Source organism: Motacilla alba, chromosome 1 (genome assembly GCF_015832195.1).
Source record: "Motacilla alba alba isolate MOTALB_02 chromosome 1, Motacilla_alba_V1.0_pri, whole genome shotgun sequence".
Lineage (NCBI taxonomy): Eukaryota > Metazoa > Chordata > Aves > Passeriformes > Motacillidae > Motacilla > Motacilla alba.
The window spans coordinates 110,467,699-110,483,010 of record NC_052016.1 but is presented as its reverse complement, the minus strand read 5'-3'; the positions used below and the strand labels follow the sequence as shown (position 1 = coordinate 110,483,010).

General features: G+C 40.3%; 1 protein-coding gene across 1 annotated transcript in view; it reads right to left on the bottom strand.

The window, feature by feature from the left end:
- PHEX (phosphate regulating endopeptidase homolog X-linked) overlaps window positions 1-15,312 on the bottom strand; it is a 101,125-nt gene that overhangs the window by 41,570 nt on the left and 44,243 nt on the right. Inside the window, exon 12 of the mRNA XM_038129578.1 lies at window positions 13,147-13,248. Within this exon, the coding sequence (XP_037985506.1) occupies window positions 13,147-13,248 (102 nt within the window). The remainder of the gene's footprint in view (window positions 1-13,146; window positions 13,249-15,312) is intronic.

The window sequence follows — 15,312 nt, the reverse complement described above, 5'->3', positions numbered from 1 at the left end:
TTTAACTCCTCTCTCTAATTTGCATATTAAACAGCCATGTGTGCAGGAAGAAAAGAGGCGCTGGGGTACCTCCCCCAGGCATCATTAAGCACTCAGCCTGCTCAGTTGGGCTGTTGGGTAAATTAAGGAAACTCATTGCTGCAGGGTGCTTTAGGGTAAGTCATGACAACTCTTTTCCATCCCAGCAGCCAGAGAGAGCAGGCTCTGAGGCAGAGGAGCCAGAGTGGGACTGCTTCCACCACTCCTTGCGCACGGAGTTTCCCCACTGACTTCAACACAGCCAGGATTTTACCATCAGTGTCTTTCTGTCACAGGGAGAGCACTGCAAGTCAGTTTACTACCCAGACAAAATAATAAATGAGCTTTCAGTCTCTGCTTAACAACCTGCTGACGTGGGAATGCACACGTGTTGCAGCGCTCCAAAGCAGCCCAGTTTCCAGCCTATTCAAATTCTCACTTGACAACCAAGCGTGTGAGCATCCTGAGAGCCTTTTTGCCTCTCAGAGTATGACTTGGCTATTTTATACAACACTAAGTATATTTTACTTACTGTAAAGAGAAAACAAAACAAAACAGATATCTCACAACAAACTTTTACGAGTCTGCCAGAGATCTTCTGTATATTAACTTGACTCGATAACTTTGTGAAGATCATTTTTAAGCTTCTAAATATATAAAAAATTAATACAATTACAGGTCACTGAAAAATTAGCATGAAATACATTGTGAAAGCTAAAATCATTCACAGCAAAGTAATGTTCCATTTAATTACAAAGATTAATTCAGCCCTTATATATGTGCCCAGTCTTTTCATTTTTCATTGAGACCAGACGATTCAAGAGCCATCTGGTAAAACTGCTGCATAAATATCACTGCATCTATCTAGGGTTTACATATGAAAAAAAACAGGAAAATAGAGTGATGGATCTTGGCAAAACACAGGAAAGTTCCATCACAGGGCTGAAGCCTAATCCTACAGATGTCAGTAGGAAATCACTATTGACTTGAGTGAAAGATGGATTGAGCTCACCCTAATGATGAACAGTATTTCCTTTGTGGGAAAGTGAAATATCAGGGATTTTCACATTGTCAACTACAATGAAAAGTGAAGTGGCAACTCAAACATGAACACTTAGCCTGAAATGACAATTTTTAACAGTACTTGATCTTCAGTGAACTGTCTAATCCATACTCAAGAATACAGATTATAATTATTTATTTTTAAAACTTGTCTTAACTCCTCTATTTTTGTTGCATAAGTGTCCTCATTTTGTTTTGTCACAATAATAAAAGCTGTGTAGACTTTTCAAGAACTGGTGTTTAATTTAATAACAATTGCATACCACCACTTCCAACTGCATTATAACCATCCCCTCTGTATTACAATGATTGTTGTGAATGCTCTAAAATAATTGCTAAAATAATGAAGACAGAAAACACAACTATCATTCCATCTGTGTAATAGCTTGAGGCAAAGGTCAAAGAAAAAGTAAAATAAATAATCAAGTGACTTGTGTGAATAATGACACCCATGTACACATAAAATTGCTTTCAGTTAAATACACATTATGGTTCCAAAAGTAGCTGAGTCCATTTAAAAAATTTGTGCTGCCAAATGAAAAAAAAGTCCTAGTCCTTGTCCTTCTTCCCCACTCCTCTCAGCTCGGTCCATAGTTCTTCTCATGCTGCCTGCACCCACAGCCCCCAAAGGCTGCCTCAGCTCCTCAACACCTCTTTCTGTGGGACCCCTTAACACACCAATAACACAGTAGAAATTCAACCAAGCTTCTCCCCACCTAATTTTCTGCCAGATCACAGAGCCGAATCACTCACTCACTACATGGAGACCCAACAAGTTCTGGAACTTTTACAAGCCAAGTGCTGGGGACAAAGTGGAGAAGGGTTATGTGGTATAGTAGTTACCCTCTCCTCTGAATGAGCTTTTGAAACCAAAGCCTCACTCAAAGAAAACTTAGTGACAAAACAACACTATTTAGTACACTTAAAAATACCATACTATACCTCATAATCCTAGAAAACAGGGAGGAAAAGGGATACAGCAATTCCTAAGACAAGTGTTCATTGAGATTATATGTTCAGTCTTAATATCTACTATTCAGCAAGACAATATTATTATTACACACCATAAAGTTTAAAGCATCTAAAAGTTTAGTAGGACTATCATGGACAAAAGAGTCAGGAAAAGCAACAATGTACATCAGTGCTACTCTTTTCTGTTCTAAATCCATTCTATCTCTCTGGAATACAAAGATTCAGTCATTGGTTCAAGCACTGTGACAAAAGTTTCACTGGAATTAACTTTTCAGTTTAAACAAATCCCACATGAAATTATAAATTTTGTTAGCAATAGAACTGGACTAAGTCAGAGAAAGTGTGAAATTAGCATCTTTATTTCAGACTTACTTATATAAACATACTAATTGACTGTGATATTTTCATAAGCACAACTCCTCAGTTCCATGCAGCACTACAATCAATAGACCTAGTCATATTTTCTCCTTTCTTACCAGAAACTCATTCTGCTGCCAGCTTTGCTTTAATTTTGCTGAGAAAAAAAATTCTTTGTCCATTTTATTATAATTCCATTTTCCATTTGCAACCTCTACATGACAATTAGCATGATTTCATTATGTTATACATAATATTAAATGTGAGAGGCATATTTTCTGCCTTTCACAAACAGAACACCATATCTGCAATACCTTTCTTTGTGGCAGACAGAAAATAGTTTCATCTTTGAAGATAAAATTGCACTTATACTGCAGACCACCACAACTGAGTTCCTGGCACAGGATGTGCTTAACTGCCAACTATTCCTGTCCAAAGCACCTGGGTGACTTTTGAGGGTCTTTGGATTCTCAGTGGAGCTGGAATTGTGCCCATGGACCAGAAGAAAGAATGATGCCCAGATATGCAAAATGACTCAGCTATGGCATCACACCAGCAGTGACAGGTCAGCTCCAGTGTGGAGGGTTCTGCACTGGATTCCTCTCTGCACACCTGTGGATCACCTGGGGCATGACTGCACCAGGGTGTGTGGAGAGCTGGGAGCTCTTTCAGCTGCGCTTCAAACAAGCCAGAAACGAATGTGTTGTGGTCTGAAGACACAATCATTAGTACCATGCTGCTATAGATATAGATATAGATAGATATAGATACATGCCCCACGGTATGTGCTGCTAAACTGCCTTTCATAGGACTCATGCCAAGCAAGGCTTGGACTCTTACTTAACACTGTAAAAAACCATACTCCTCCTGCCTTTATTTTCAGGCAACATTCCATGCTTTCCAATATAGTTATCTCTGAAAATCAAACAACCAAACAACACACTCCCCCAACACCAAATAAAAAAAAAAAAAACCCAAAACAACAACAACAAAAAAAACCCCAATCAACTAAACAAAAAAAAAAAAAAAAAAAAACCAAAAAACAAAAAAAACCAAAACAAAACCAAACAGCCACCTTTGGTTGGTCTTTGTATTATATTCAGTTTTCTATAGAAACTCCTTCCTGGAAGTGAAGGAACTCCTTCACTGCTCACCCCCAGAACACCTCATGAGTTGATCCATACTCCCATGTTCATGCCACCTCTTGCTAGAAACACACCCATCTTGATCAAAAAATCTTTTCTGCTGTTGTGTTTTAGCTCAGAGCAAGAAGCAGGCTTAAGAAAACCCACAGTGCTAGCAAAATGAAAGTCCCCAGGGACCCAAAAAAACACTAGGTGCTGAGATGTCTCGCACTGGACACTGAGAGGGGGGCAGGCTCAGAGATCAGGAAAGGGTGAGTACGTTCTCTCCCCACCATAACTGTATGATTTACCAGCGTTTCTTCTCCAGTTTTATGCACAACTCTGACTAACCTGTTCCAGAAAGGGACAACTTCTGACCTTAGTCTCTGCCTGCATCAGTTTACATTCATTTCACATTTTCAAGGTTAAGCAAAGGTTGCTGAGCACTTTTTTAAAAAATAAAGAATAGCAGGTGAAAAACTCCCTTTTCACTTCTCATTTCACAAGTGAGCTTCAGCCGCAGTCTTGATTCAACTGAAACCAGACATGGCAGAGACCCCTTCTAATACTACTCAAACTGAAATAGTGACTGAGAACTTAAAACACCAGCACCACTCATGACTTGCATGCTTTATCTCTGAGGAGGAATTCCTTTTGCTTGAACAGGGACCCCGACCAGCACTGTACCAGTAAGAGTGTCACTCTCAGTGTTCATGCCTTGTAATATACGGGGGGAAAGCAGATGTGAACATAATCAAATACACAGGCTGCAGAACATAGAGAAAAAATGTTCAGAAAATGCTCTACTTTCTACTCAAGATCAAATTCCTCTCCATTTCAAACCTTTACATATTTTTAATTTGAAATATATTATATATATATATATAATATATAATATATAATATATAATATATAATATATAATATATAATATATAATAGATTAATTATAATTAAATAGATTAATTTTATAATATTAAATAGATTATTATATATTTTCACATTGATGAAGCTCATCCCATATGCAGAAAACTGAGCACAAGACACTTCACAGCTCCCTCACAACTGAGGGCAGCTGAGGAAGCCTCTGTTCTTAGTCACAGCATCCTGGCCTCTAAAAGGCCACTAAAGGAACAAATTCCTGAGTCTGATGATCTCCTTGTGGTATAGCTCCTTTACAAGTAAACTCCAGCAATACCAGTACCTGAAGCCATTTAAAATCTCAGAACTTTGCTTCAGACCCCAGTGACTGGTACAACACCTGAGCAAGCTGCAGTGCTGTTGGTTCCCACTCCTGGTGTGAACAGCTCAGTGCCCAGACTGAGGGTCCATGGTGGGGCCTCAGCGCACGGCCCTGCCCTGCTGAGCTCCTCGCCCACTCCCAGCCAGCAGACAGCCCTCCTCAGTGGGCATTTACAGCACGTGGAGATCACCCCAGCCAGGAAATGCACTTTCATTGCAGAGAGCGAGGCAGTGCCAGGCAGATCCCTGAGCGTGCCCTTGTAGACTCCTCCACACAGAGAACAGCTCTCCTGCACCTCCATTTCTGCTACTGCTGAGCTGGGGGACTTCACTGACTTTGCAACTGTACCTCTACAGGAGACAGGCTTACTTGTTAAAACAACAAAGATAGCAAAAGTTAAAGCTGAAACAATCCAAGAGTTCAGGGGTGATGGAAGATCTCTTGCTCTTTGGAAGAATTATTCTGTCCTTTAGCATAACAATGTTTTCATGTTGTGTTTCTGCCATAAAACCTTCAGATTCACCCTGGTCTCTGAGCATCTATAGGTGTCTGTCCATCTGTCTCCCTCCTATTTCAAGCATGCGATTTGTCACAAGTGTTTTGATGTCACACATCCATTCTGGCCTTATGTAGTTGTGGCTGAGTCTGAAAAATGACAGCTGTGAGATCAGGGTTAAATACAATTTCCTCTCCCTTCACCTGTTTTCCACTATCTGTTTGCACGGTGCTCAGGTTATTAATGGAACTGACATCCCTGCACAACTGAGTGAGCAGTAGCAGCAGCCAGATAACAAGGGAGAAGCTGACAGCAGCAATCTAACCCCAGAGATAAGAGATAAGCAAACATGCCATGGCTATTAGTTTCAACTCTGGCCAATGGAGAAGAACATCTCCTGTGGTTACTGATCAGGAAAGCCCAGTCTTCCTGTAAAGGTTAAATTTAATTCAGGATCTGATAGATTATACTTAGAGTTCAAAAATTAAAGTTTGTGATGAGAAATAAATATTTGATGTAAAATGAATAAGAAGGAAAAGGGGATCTTAATCTGATGGAAAATGAAGACCTATTTTTATTCAGAGAAAAGCATGGAACACTTCTACTGTAGAAGTACCATTCTCTGTTTCTTTCAGGTGAAAAAATGTTACTCTAAAAATTGGCATTTTCTAAACAGCTAAGAAATGGTGTAGGAGTGGTAGCCTCAAAAGCATGACTAAATTCCAAACCGAGTAAGTAGCACAAATTTTCAAATCCCTTACATCATGTCTGAGAAGCTTCTACTTTCCTTACATCTTCCTATTGAGTTGTCTCCTTCTTTTCATACATCCATGCACATGGTAGAAGAAGGAATGGCCTGTTCAGCCTCAAAAAGGGATAACTGAGAAGGAATCTCATCAACACCTCTAAGTGTCTGAAGGGAGAGTGTCAGAGGATGGAGCCCTTTGGAGGCTCTTCTCAGTGGTGCCAAGCAAGAGGACAAGAGGCAGATGCACAGGAAGTTTCACCTGATCATGAGGAGGAACTTCTTCACTGTGGAAGTGACCAAACACTGAAACAGATTGCCTGGAGAGTCTGTGGAGTCTCCCTCACTAAAGATGTTCAAAAACCATCTGGGCACAGTCCTGTGCCATGTGCTCTGGAATGACCCTCCTTGAGCAGAGGTTGGACCAGATGACCCCACTGTGGTCCCTTCCAACCTGAGCCATGCTGTCATTCTATGAAAGATGAGTTAAATCAGGAAGATAAACCCCTAGTGAAATATTTAATGCACAAAGGAAATGCAGACAAGTTGGAAAAGAGTTAAAATGTGACTCTGCCTTTTCCAAACTTCAACACAATCCAATCTTATGCTCATTTTTGCTCATTGCTCCCTGCAATGCAACTACTACAGTACAACCAGGCTCTCGAATTGTTTGCATCCAAACAGAGACTACCCTCATTTCAGAATGCTCACTTCCACAAAGGAGAGGTGTGGCCAAGGCTTAATTGGTACTCAACAAAAGTACACTTTCCAACTGAGAAATAGCAAGGTTGTTTCAAGAATATCTGAATAAAACTTTCCAGTAAAACCAGTAAATTAGAAAGTCAGCAGTCTCCCCTATAGACTTTTGAACAAGAATGAAGTGTCTAACTGCAATTACAGTCTTTGGAAATTTCTCCTGCTTTTCTTAGCTCTTCTGAAGTATGTCTAGCAGTTTCTATGAGTGCTCTGAAGTAGTCTTACACTCTGTGAAGTTCTCTGACATCCCTGAAGCAAAGATATAAAGTCATCTTAAAGGATCATGTAAAAGGTGTCTTGCAAGCTTTAGTTTTGAAACTCCAACCCTCTCTTTTAACAAGTATTGTTCTATCAGTTTTGTGCTGGCTTTCATTCTAGAAATAGCCATTGAAATCAGAAGCACTGAGTCTCAGGGCTGGTTCCACTGTCACATTTTTGCATTCATTTTCATAGGATGGGTCCATAGACCCCACAAAACTCAAAATGCATTTCTAATTTTTGCAGAGCACCCAATAACCACTTTCAAGACCGGATGATTTGTCATCTTTGTGCAAAGTAGCTTGGCATTAAGGAAGATTAATTTCAGCTCCTGAAACTGTGGTGCCTGGTCTTTTTGTCTGGGCTTGCCTCAGATCTCAATGAAATGTTATTTTTCAGAACTGTATCCAGTGCATGCCCTGGACAGGCTATGTGAAGAAAAGCAGAAGGCTCCTTTCTCCCAGTATGTATTGCTGTGCCAAGACTTTACAGAAGCAAGAGTGAGCACAAAAAGAGAACAGGTGATGATGATTCTCTGGTTTCTGCACTACCATAACATAGGAGAAGGCAACATTTTTCAGTCAAGCAAAAAGACATTCTTTTTACCCACAGAGCACAGTGAGGCAGTGGGACTCGTTGCTTTGGGAAGTTGTGGATGATGAAAATTGTTGTGGGTTCAAAAAGTCATTAGACAAACTCACAGGAGGAAAATATGAGTAAATACAAAGACACCACTTCTGGCTCTGGAAGCAAGTGAGCTGCAGTTTGTCAGAGGCCAGGAAAGGACAGTGGGAATGTGTCCCTTTATGCTCGCCGTGTCCTTGCGTTCATCTCTAAGCATCTGCTGCTGTTTGCACACTGTCCAAAGCAGACACTGGACTCTGCTCTGAGTAGTATAACTGTCATGGTCACAGTGAAATCACCCAAATGTGAGAGACCAAGGAGAGCTGAGAAAGGGGCTTGTGCCTCAGATAAGTGACTGCAGGGCTGGATAAGGCCAGCAAGTTCCGGCTGCGAAACGAATGGCTTCGGTGGGATAACCCACGGACACCCACCTCCTTTAAAGTAACTATACTTTGTAAAATCAGGGCTTGTACAGATGGCTCTTGATTGCCTAAGGGCTATTGGCCCAAATTAGACCGTGTTGTCCAGGGAGGTTTGCTGTAGTTCTCTGAAGAAGCAAAACAAGCCCGGTAGGCTAAACAAAGGTACCTAACACTGCCTGAGAGAGCCACCTATAGCTAGGCACAGTCTTGATATCTTCCTGTGCTCCTTTCGACTCAGTCTTCAGACTCAGAGATGTGGAGAAAACAAATGTTGCATATACAACTTCCTCAGAAATAAAGCAAAGCAGCAGGCAAGTTCAGAAGCCAAATGATTGCACAGTGACCTTGGGATTTGTGCTTCATGACTTAAGGAGGTTAATAATGTTACAGAAAAATCTTACTAGAGGAAAAACAAGCTCTTTTTTGGCTTATCATCCATGCTTTAAAAATAGTACTGCAAAGCAAAAGAACTAACTTCCAAATAGGAAGTTATTGCTGTGCCATAGCCTAAGAGGATCTTTTACAAGAGACTTGCAGAATTTAAGAAAAACCTCTTTTTTCAAGCCTCCAGTTAAACCCAAGAACAAAGGACATTTTAGGAAGGAAAAATAGTGATTAATAAAATAATGGTTCCTGCCCAGGAGTGGGAATAATTTAACATGTCAGTGATGATCTTCCATTGAATTATCCTTTGAAGAGCAGAAGCAATAAATTACCATTTCAAAGAGTGAGCCCTCATCACACAAGTACTCAATGGAGTATCAGTTGTGGGTTCCCCCTTTCCCCTGTGGCCCACTATGCCAGAACACAGCTGTCGATACCATTTAGCGTCATAGCTGGCTGCATTCTGCACCTTCATTGTAAGGGAAACAAAAGGATGTCCCTTCTCTCCTCCACCCCTGCAGTCCTGCTCAGAGGCTGCAACATGGCCATGGGTAATGCACAGAACATGCATTTGAAGAGTGGTGCCAGAGACACCCTTGGAGCTGCACCCAGTTGAATAATTTCTCTGTTCTGCAAATGAGGTGAGGGCAAAATGTAATGACCCTGACAAAAGGGAGACTAAAAGGGCAAGAAGAGAAACCTGTTTGGGGTGTCTGTTTGTTTATCAGAGCATTCCATTGAAAATTCGGGGGCTTAACAGACATAATTGAAGCAAATTTGAGATGATAGTCAAATACGGTACAATAAAGAAGGGCTCGAATAGAGCAGAGGAGTAAGGACAGGAGAGAAAACAGCAGCACAGCACAGAGCTGAGCACTTCTCTCGGACTCTGAGCTCCTTTGGAAGCAGCGTGAGCTCCATCCAGAGAGCCAGGTGAGAACTGCACGTGAAGGCACAGCCACCTCGCCCTGCCAGAAACCTTTTCCGTGAGATTGGCTTTTAGATGGTCTGGTTTAAATTCATCTTTCGATCACAGAAAGAAAGGAATGGAAGGGGGAGAGAGGTAAATTGTTAGATGTTATCACACTATATTGTTTTGTTAAAAAAAGAAATGTCAAACCTTAACTCCAAACTATACAACAGCTAAAGAGATTATTCTCTGATATCAAGGTTGCAAGACAATTGTTCCCTGTGTCACATGGAGCAGTAGATTTGATCCTTTTAATATCAAATTAGTAGTGTCCCCTCTGAGTTACATAAAACAACAGGACAGACACAAAGAGTCACAGACGGAGTGATTAGATTGAGAGGACAAGCTGCCTAAAGCAAAATTCACAAATAGTTTCTACCAGAGGGTCTTTTGTAAGTCCTTTGGAGGTCGATGGTTCCTTTGATAGCGAAACATCAGGCTGGCAGCAAGGTATACAAATTTGGCCTCAGCCAAGCACAAAAGAAAGGTGGGCATCAGTCAGAAAAGCAGAAGACACAAGAGGAAGCAGTGAGTACCTGAATCACAGAGAGCATTTGCATTTAACTCTCTTTCAAACCTGCCATGTCTTTTACATTGCAATGTTGTCATCTAAAGATACAATCTCCACAAGACTGACTATGCTCATTGTCCAGACGCCCATATTCACCCTCTTCTTCCAGGAAATGAGTAAAAAATTTGTTAATGACCCAAATATGCCTGGAATTAAAGTAAAACTAAAGGAGATTAAATAGATCACATGGAGCAGGCACAGTAAACAAAACCACCATCAGGTTTCTGCAGTTAGTTTCTTTTCAGAGCGTTTGAACATTTCAAAAATGAAATGTGATTAAAAATACAGAGGATGAGCAAAATATCTGAATCAGTCATTTCCATGTAGGATACAGTTCTAGCATGGAACTTAGGGCAGAACCTCCAATCTGCACTGCTACCAGGGAAAATGTGACAGTAACTGATGAAAACACAAATGACCAAAACATCGTCTGCCTAACTAATACCATCCTTTCTTTACTTAATTGATGGAAAACATAATTAGAACATTTCAGGTGGAAGGAAGAACATGTTCTATGGCCAGACCACCTCAGGGTGACCAAAAGTTAAAGCACGATGTAAAGGGCATTGTCCAAAAGCTTCTTAAAAACAGGTTTGGGCCATCAACCACCTCTCCAGGAAGCCTATTTCAGTGTTTGACCACCCACTTGCTAAAGGAAAGCTTCCTAATGTCCAGTCCAACCTCTCCTGATGAAGTAGCTTTGAACTGTTCCCACACTTTCACTGGGTCCCAAGGAGATGAGATCAGCACCTCCCTCTCCACTTCCCCACTTCAGGAAGATGTAGAGGTGGCCCCTCAGCCTTCTTTTCTCCAAACCAGACAGCCCCCAAGTTCCTAAATGTTGCCCACACCCTCTCTCTTCCAGTTTCTACTTGGTGGCTGGTGTTTCTCCATCCTGGGCGCAGAGTCCAGCATGTGGATGACATTTATTGACAAAGAAATGCAACTTTTACAGATCTCTACAATAAAGTAATAGTGGGGCTTTTGAACCAACCAATCTCCCTCATAAAATTCATGCTTGTCTGTGCTGCTTTATTAAAGTCTAAGTACTGAAAAAGTAACAGCAGAAAGTGCTAGGCTCATGAGATTTAATTAGAACAGTGTAACAGATTTTGAAGGTTCTGCTGTATTCTAAAACTTAGATTTCCCCTGTGAATTATCTGACCCTACATGTAATGAATCTATTTCTTCAATTAAAAACATGCTCATCCAAGAGTGCCAGGACAAATAGAAGATCTATCATTAACAATAAGTATTATTTAATAAACATGCTCACACTCCATGCCTGGAAATCTACCAAATGTCTCTCTAGGCTCTTTCCTTCCAGCCAAGTTGCTATTTCTGTGGATCTGAACTTAAACTTGTAGATGTAAGTCGTATCACGTAATTGTTGCTGCAGTATCTAAGGCATTACATAACACTCATGTCTTACAAGTTTGACTTTGTTCCTATGTCAGCAAACTATGAAATGGTTTTTCAGTTCAGTGAGAATGATTTTCAACCATTGGCTATACATTTCATAGTACTATGGCTTGTAGTATTATTTTTGTTGTACTTATGGAACTTAGTTAGTTTGCCATGCACTGTTCAGTCCAGACTCACCCTACTAAATTCAGAGCCTTCAATGACATGTCTAAATTGGGAGCAAAGTGCCATGTGCTTCCAAAATCTGTCAACAGAGGGAAACAGCCATCTCCACCTACTGGATATCTAGCCTACCTTCTGATGAGAATCCTCCTTAAAATGGGAAAGGGAGAGCTTTTTTAGCAGTTCATTGGGTTTTGGTAATGTTTGTATTGTTTCCCAGCTGAAAGGCAGGTAGCTAATTTTGAACAAAGTCACTAAGCATGCTGGTATATAGAAATATCTTTATTAAGGAAATCATTAGAAAATCTTCCTGCTCTTATTTTGCATCAATTTTAACAAATATCTAAATCACAGATCATTATATTTCTAATGGTATTTCTTTCTAGCAAAAAAAAAAAAAGTGTAACAGTCAGGAAGAAGTAATAACTGCAGCCCATTTACCACCAGGTTTGCAGGAAATAAATGTCATTTTACTATTGTTCTCTTGTTAGAGATTTTATTGGTACATTTATGCAGCTCTATTTCATTCGTACATCTATGGAGAGCACTGCTGTATAAAATGTAAATGGACTGCATATGGAATTTAAATCATTCCAATGATAAAATTCCTCAACAGCCTTTTCATTAGAATTAAAATTTTGAAGTCCATGTTTGATTTTAAATTAAAACACTGCTATTTTTATTCAAGCACAGAGAGCAGGAACAGTTCAGCTGCACTTGCCTGTCAGTTTATTCAAAGAGGGTGCTTACTAATGCACTGATATCCCATTGCCTCAGTAAATAAGGACACAGACCTACACAACGCCCTCCACTTGTCTTTTTATATACCCCCTCCAATTGCTGCTCTGGTGGCAGGGCTCTGCATCTGGAGAATCTTCCTTTCCACTGATCACATGCTGTAAATGTGGCAATAGGGGAAAAGGAGGTTTTGAGTCCATCCTCCAGCCTTCACCCTTGCCTCCTGCATTTTATTGTGACTTTATCTGAAAGTAATCAGGAGCACTAATGCCATCCTTGATTATAACACTTCATAACTGGCACTACTCTGTCAGGAAATGGATGTTCAGCTGCGATTGCCATTATGCTCTCAAAGGACAGCTCTCAAGTTAGGCCTCCCACCACAGCACTGGAAAAACTGTGAAACCTGAATTATTCTCATATCCCCTTCTAGGCTAGATCCTCCATCTTCACAGCAAATACCCTTGGCTGTCACAGGTGGTTTAGACACTGTTTTCTGTCTGTAGATTGCTGTGTCCCTGGGATCCCAGTCAAGGTGAAGACTTCGTCAAGAAAAGCCAAATCTGAAATAAGCTCATAGACTACATCAGCCAGAGCCAGACAGGGAAAGGTGGATGCAATGAAAGAAGAACAAGGTAACAAAAATAACTTCAGCAGAGAAGCAGGAGCTCAGATGGCTTGGCATCCAGAAAAACAAATGTGTCCCTTCCCAAAGAAACTGATCAGTAGGTAACTGGAACTGTAACATGGCATACTGTTATCACTCAAGTCAATTCTTTATCAAAATAGGATTTTATTTATTCAACATTTATATTTATTACCTTCTCATGAGCTTTTCTTTTTGTTTCAGAGTCCATCCAGTCGTTCTCCTTTTCTAACATGTCAATAAAAGCCCAGCGAATTCCTTCAGTCAATTCCTCCATCTGCAAAATATTTAGTAAATCCCTCCCCAGTGAAATATATCATGGCAGAATCATTGTAAGGAAAGGTTTGGTGTACATTGGAGGGATAGATTTGTTTAGACCACAAATAATTGCAGATCAGATGGTATCTGCTGTCCTTCCTTGAAGGCTAATTTCTGCTTTCTCCAGTAGTAACACGCTTCTTCTGAAGGTAAGTTTTCTTCCATATCCTTTCCCTTCTGGAACCACACCCTGTTCATTGCTGATCATTTCATGTCATACTTGTGAGAATGCCCATCTTGAAATCATAAAAGACACTGAGAGATTTTCACTCCTTTGGGGAGATTTCTGTGCCTTAGGTTCTACATCACTGGCCCATGCAGAAGGAGCCAGCTGAAAGGCATTTGCACAAATAGAGCCTTTCCTGCAGAGAGAATGTCTGTGGCCTGGTTTGGTTTGTGTGATACTGAGACATGCCTTATTAATACTGGCAAAGAACTGAATTTGGGCTGACAGCATCATGATCCAAATACAAAGCAGTATCCAAATATTTAGCCTGTATTTAGCTGCATTTGTGAAGCATTGCTACCCTTTACTTACTGCAGGGAGGGAGGCCCTGGCTCACACCACTGAGCAGCCTTAGCTGCTTAGCTGTGGTCCTGGACCATAAATGACAGCTTGGATCTGTGCAAAACTGGGAAAGCCCACAATCACTTCACCTCAGCTGCTTCTTCAGATACCTCTGCAAAGCCAAGACCACATCTCAAGCAAGTAAAATATAATAGGACTGCTCAGTGAGTATGCACACCAAGAAAACCCTGAAATAGCAAAAACCAAAAAATATAATGGCTAAGATATGCATTATATGAGTCTAAAAAGCCCTTATTCCTAAGAATCTGTCTGGCAGCCTAGAAAAGTGTATGCAACCAGCTGTCTCTATTTATGCCAGCAGATGAACCCCAGGACAAATAGTCATGGGAATGCTGTGAGAGTGAGGCAAGGAGAGGGATCCAGCCATTGCCTGAGTCCTTTAGCATAAATCAGAGTTGAGACAGCACAAGACATGACAGATACCCATTAGATGAAGACTTATTGGAACTTTATGTTATCAGTTATGTTACATTTAAAAATAATGAAAATGTCAAGCAGCAGAGATTTGTATAATCTTATTCTATAAATCTAGTAGATCTGAAATGTCATTAAAAGTAGGGACTAAACCCTCAAAAGTAACATTACTTTTAGCTAAATTGTCATTATTGTGTCAGACGAACATTTTAACTGGAACTGTCCTTTATTTGTGGTGAAGTCAGAAAAAATGTAGCCAAGTTCCTTGGATTATTCATTTTTCCCTAGCCTTTTCAAAAAACCTTTTCTTATATTTAGAGGCAATATGGGCCAACCAGAGCAGGTCTAGCATTAAATATGACTAAAGAGTAAACATTCACACTAAACTGCATCCCAGGAAATAGGGTAACTTAAAGATATTGATGACAGAGCACTGACTCAATTAACTTTGTTCACTAATGAGGTGAGCTCCCTGTATTTGGAGGTTACAAGTTCAAACTCAAGCTCTGCAGCTGGGCCCTGGTGTATACTTAGGCTTTATGCAGCAGCTGTAGCTGCAGGGGGCAGGGGCAGAAACCTATTCCTGCTATCAAAGTTATTACTGAAACTGCTCAGGCGTATCTGTAAAAAACACTGCAGGCACTCTGAGTTAGAAGCAGTGCTATATTTAGACACAAATACTGTCTTTCTTGATAAAAGAAGTATCTAAGGTATGAAACATCAATCACAAAACATGGGGGGGAAGAATCCATATTATCCATAACTCAGGATTTGCTTATCATAGACAGATATATGCCAGACATATATGCCATAAGCCAGAAAAAAAAAAAAAAAGAAAAAAACCTGTACAAATAAGAGTGCTTTACTCACATGCTTTCTTACTGCTTAAGAAAGAGAAATAGAACTGAAAAGCAGTAAAATGAAAATGATAACACCACAAATTATTAACTTGAAAAGCACCTTCCTAAATGAAATGCAACGTACTTCATCTGTATGTAATTTTATCTCCATGGGTTTTTC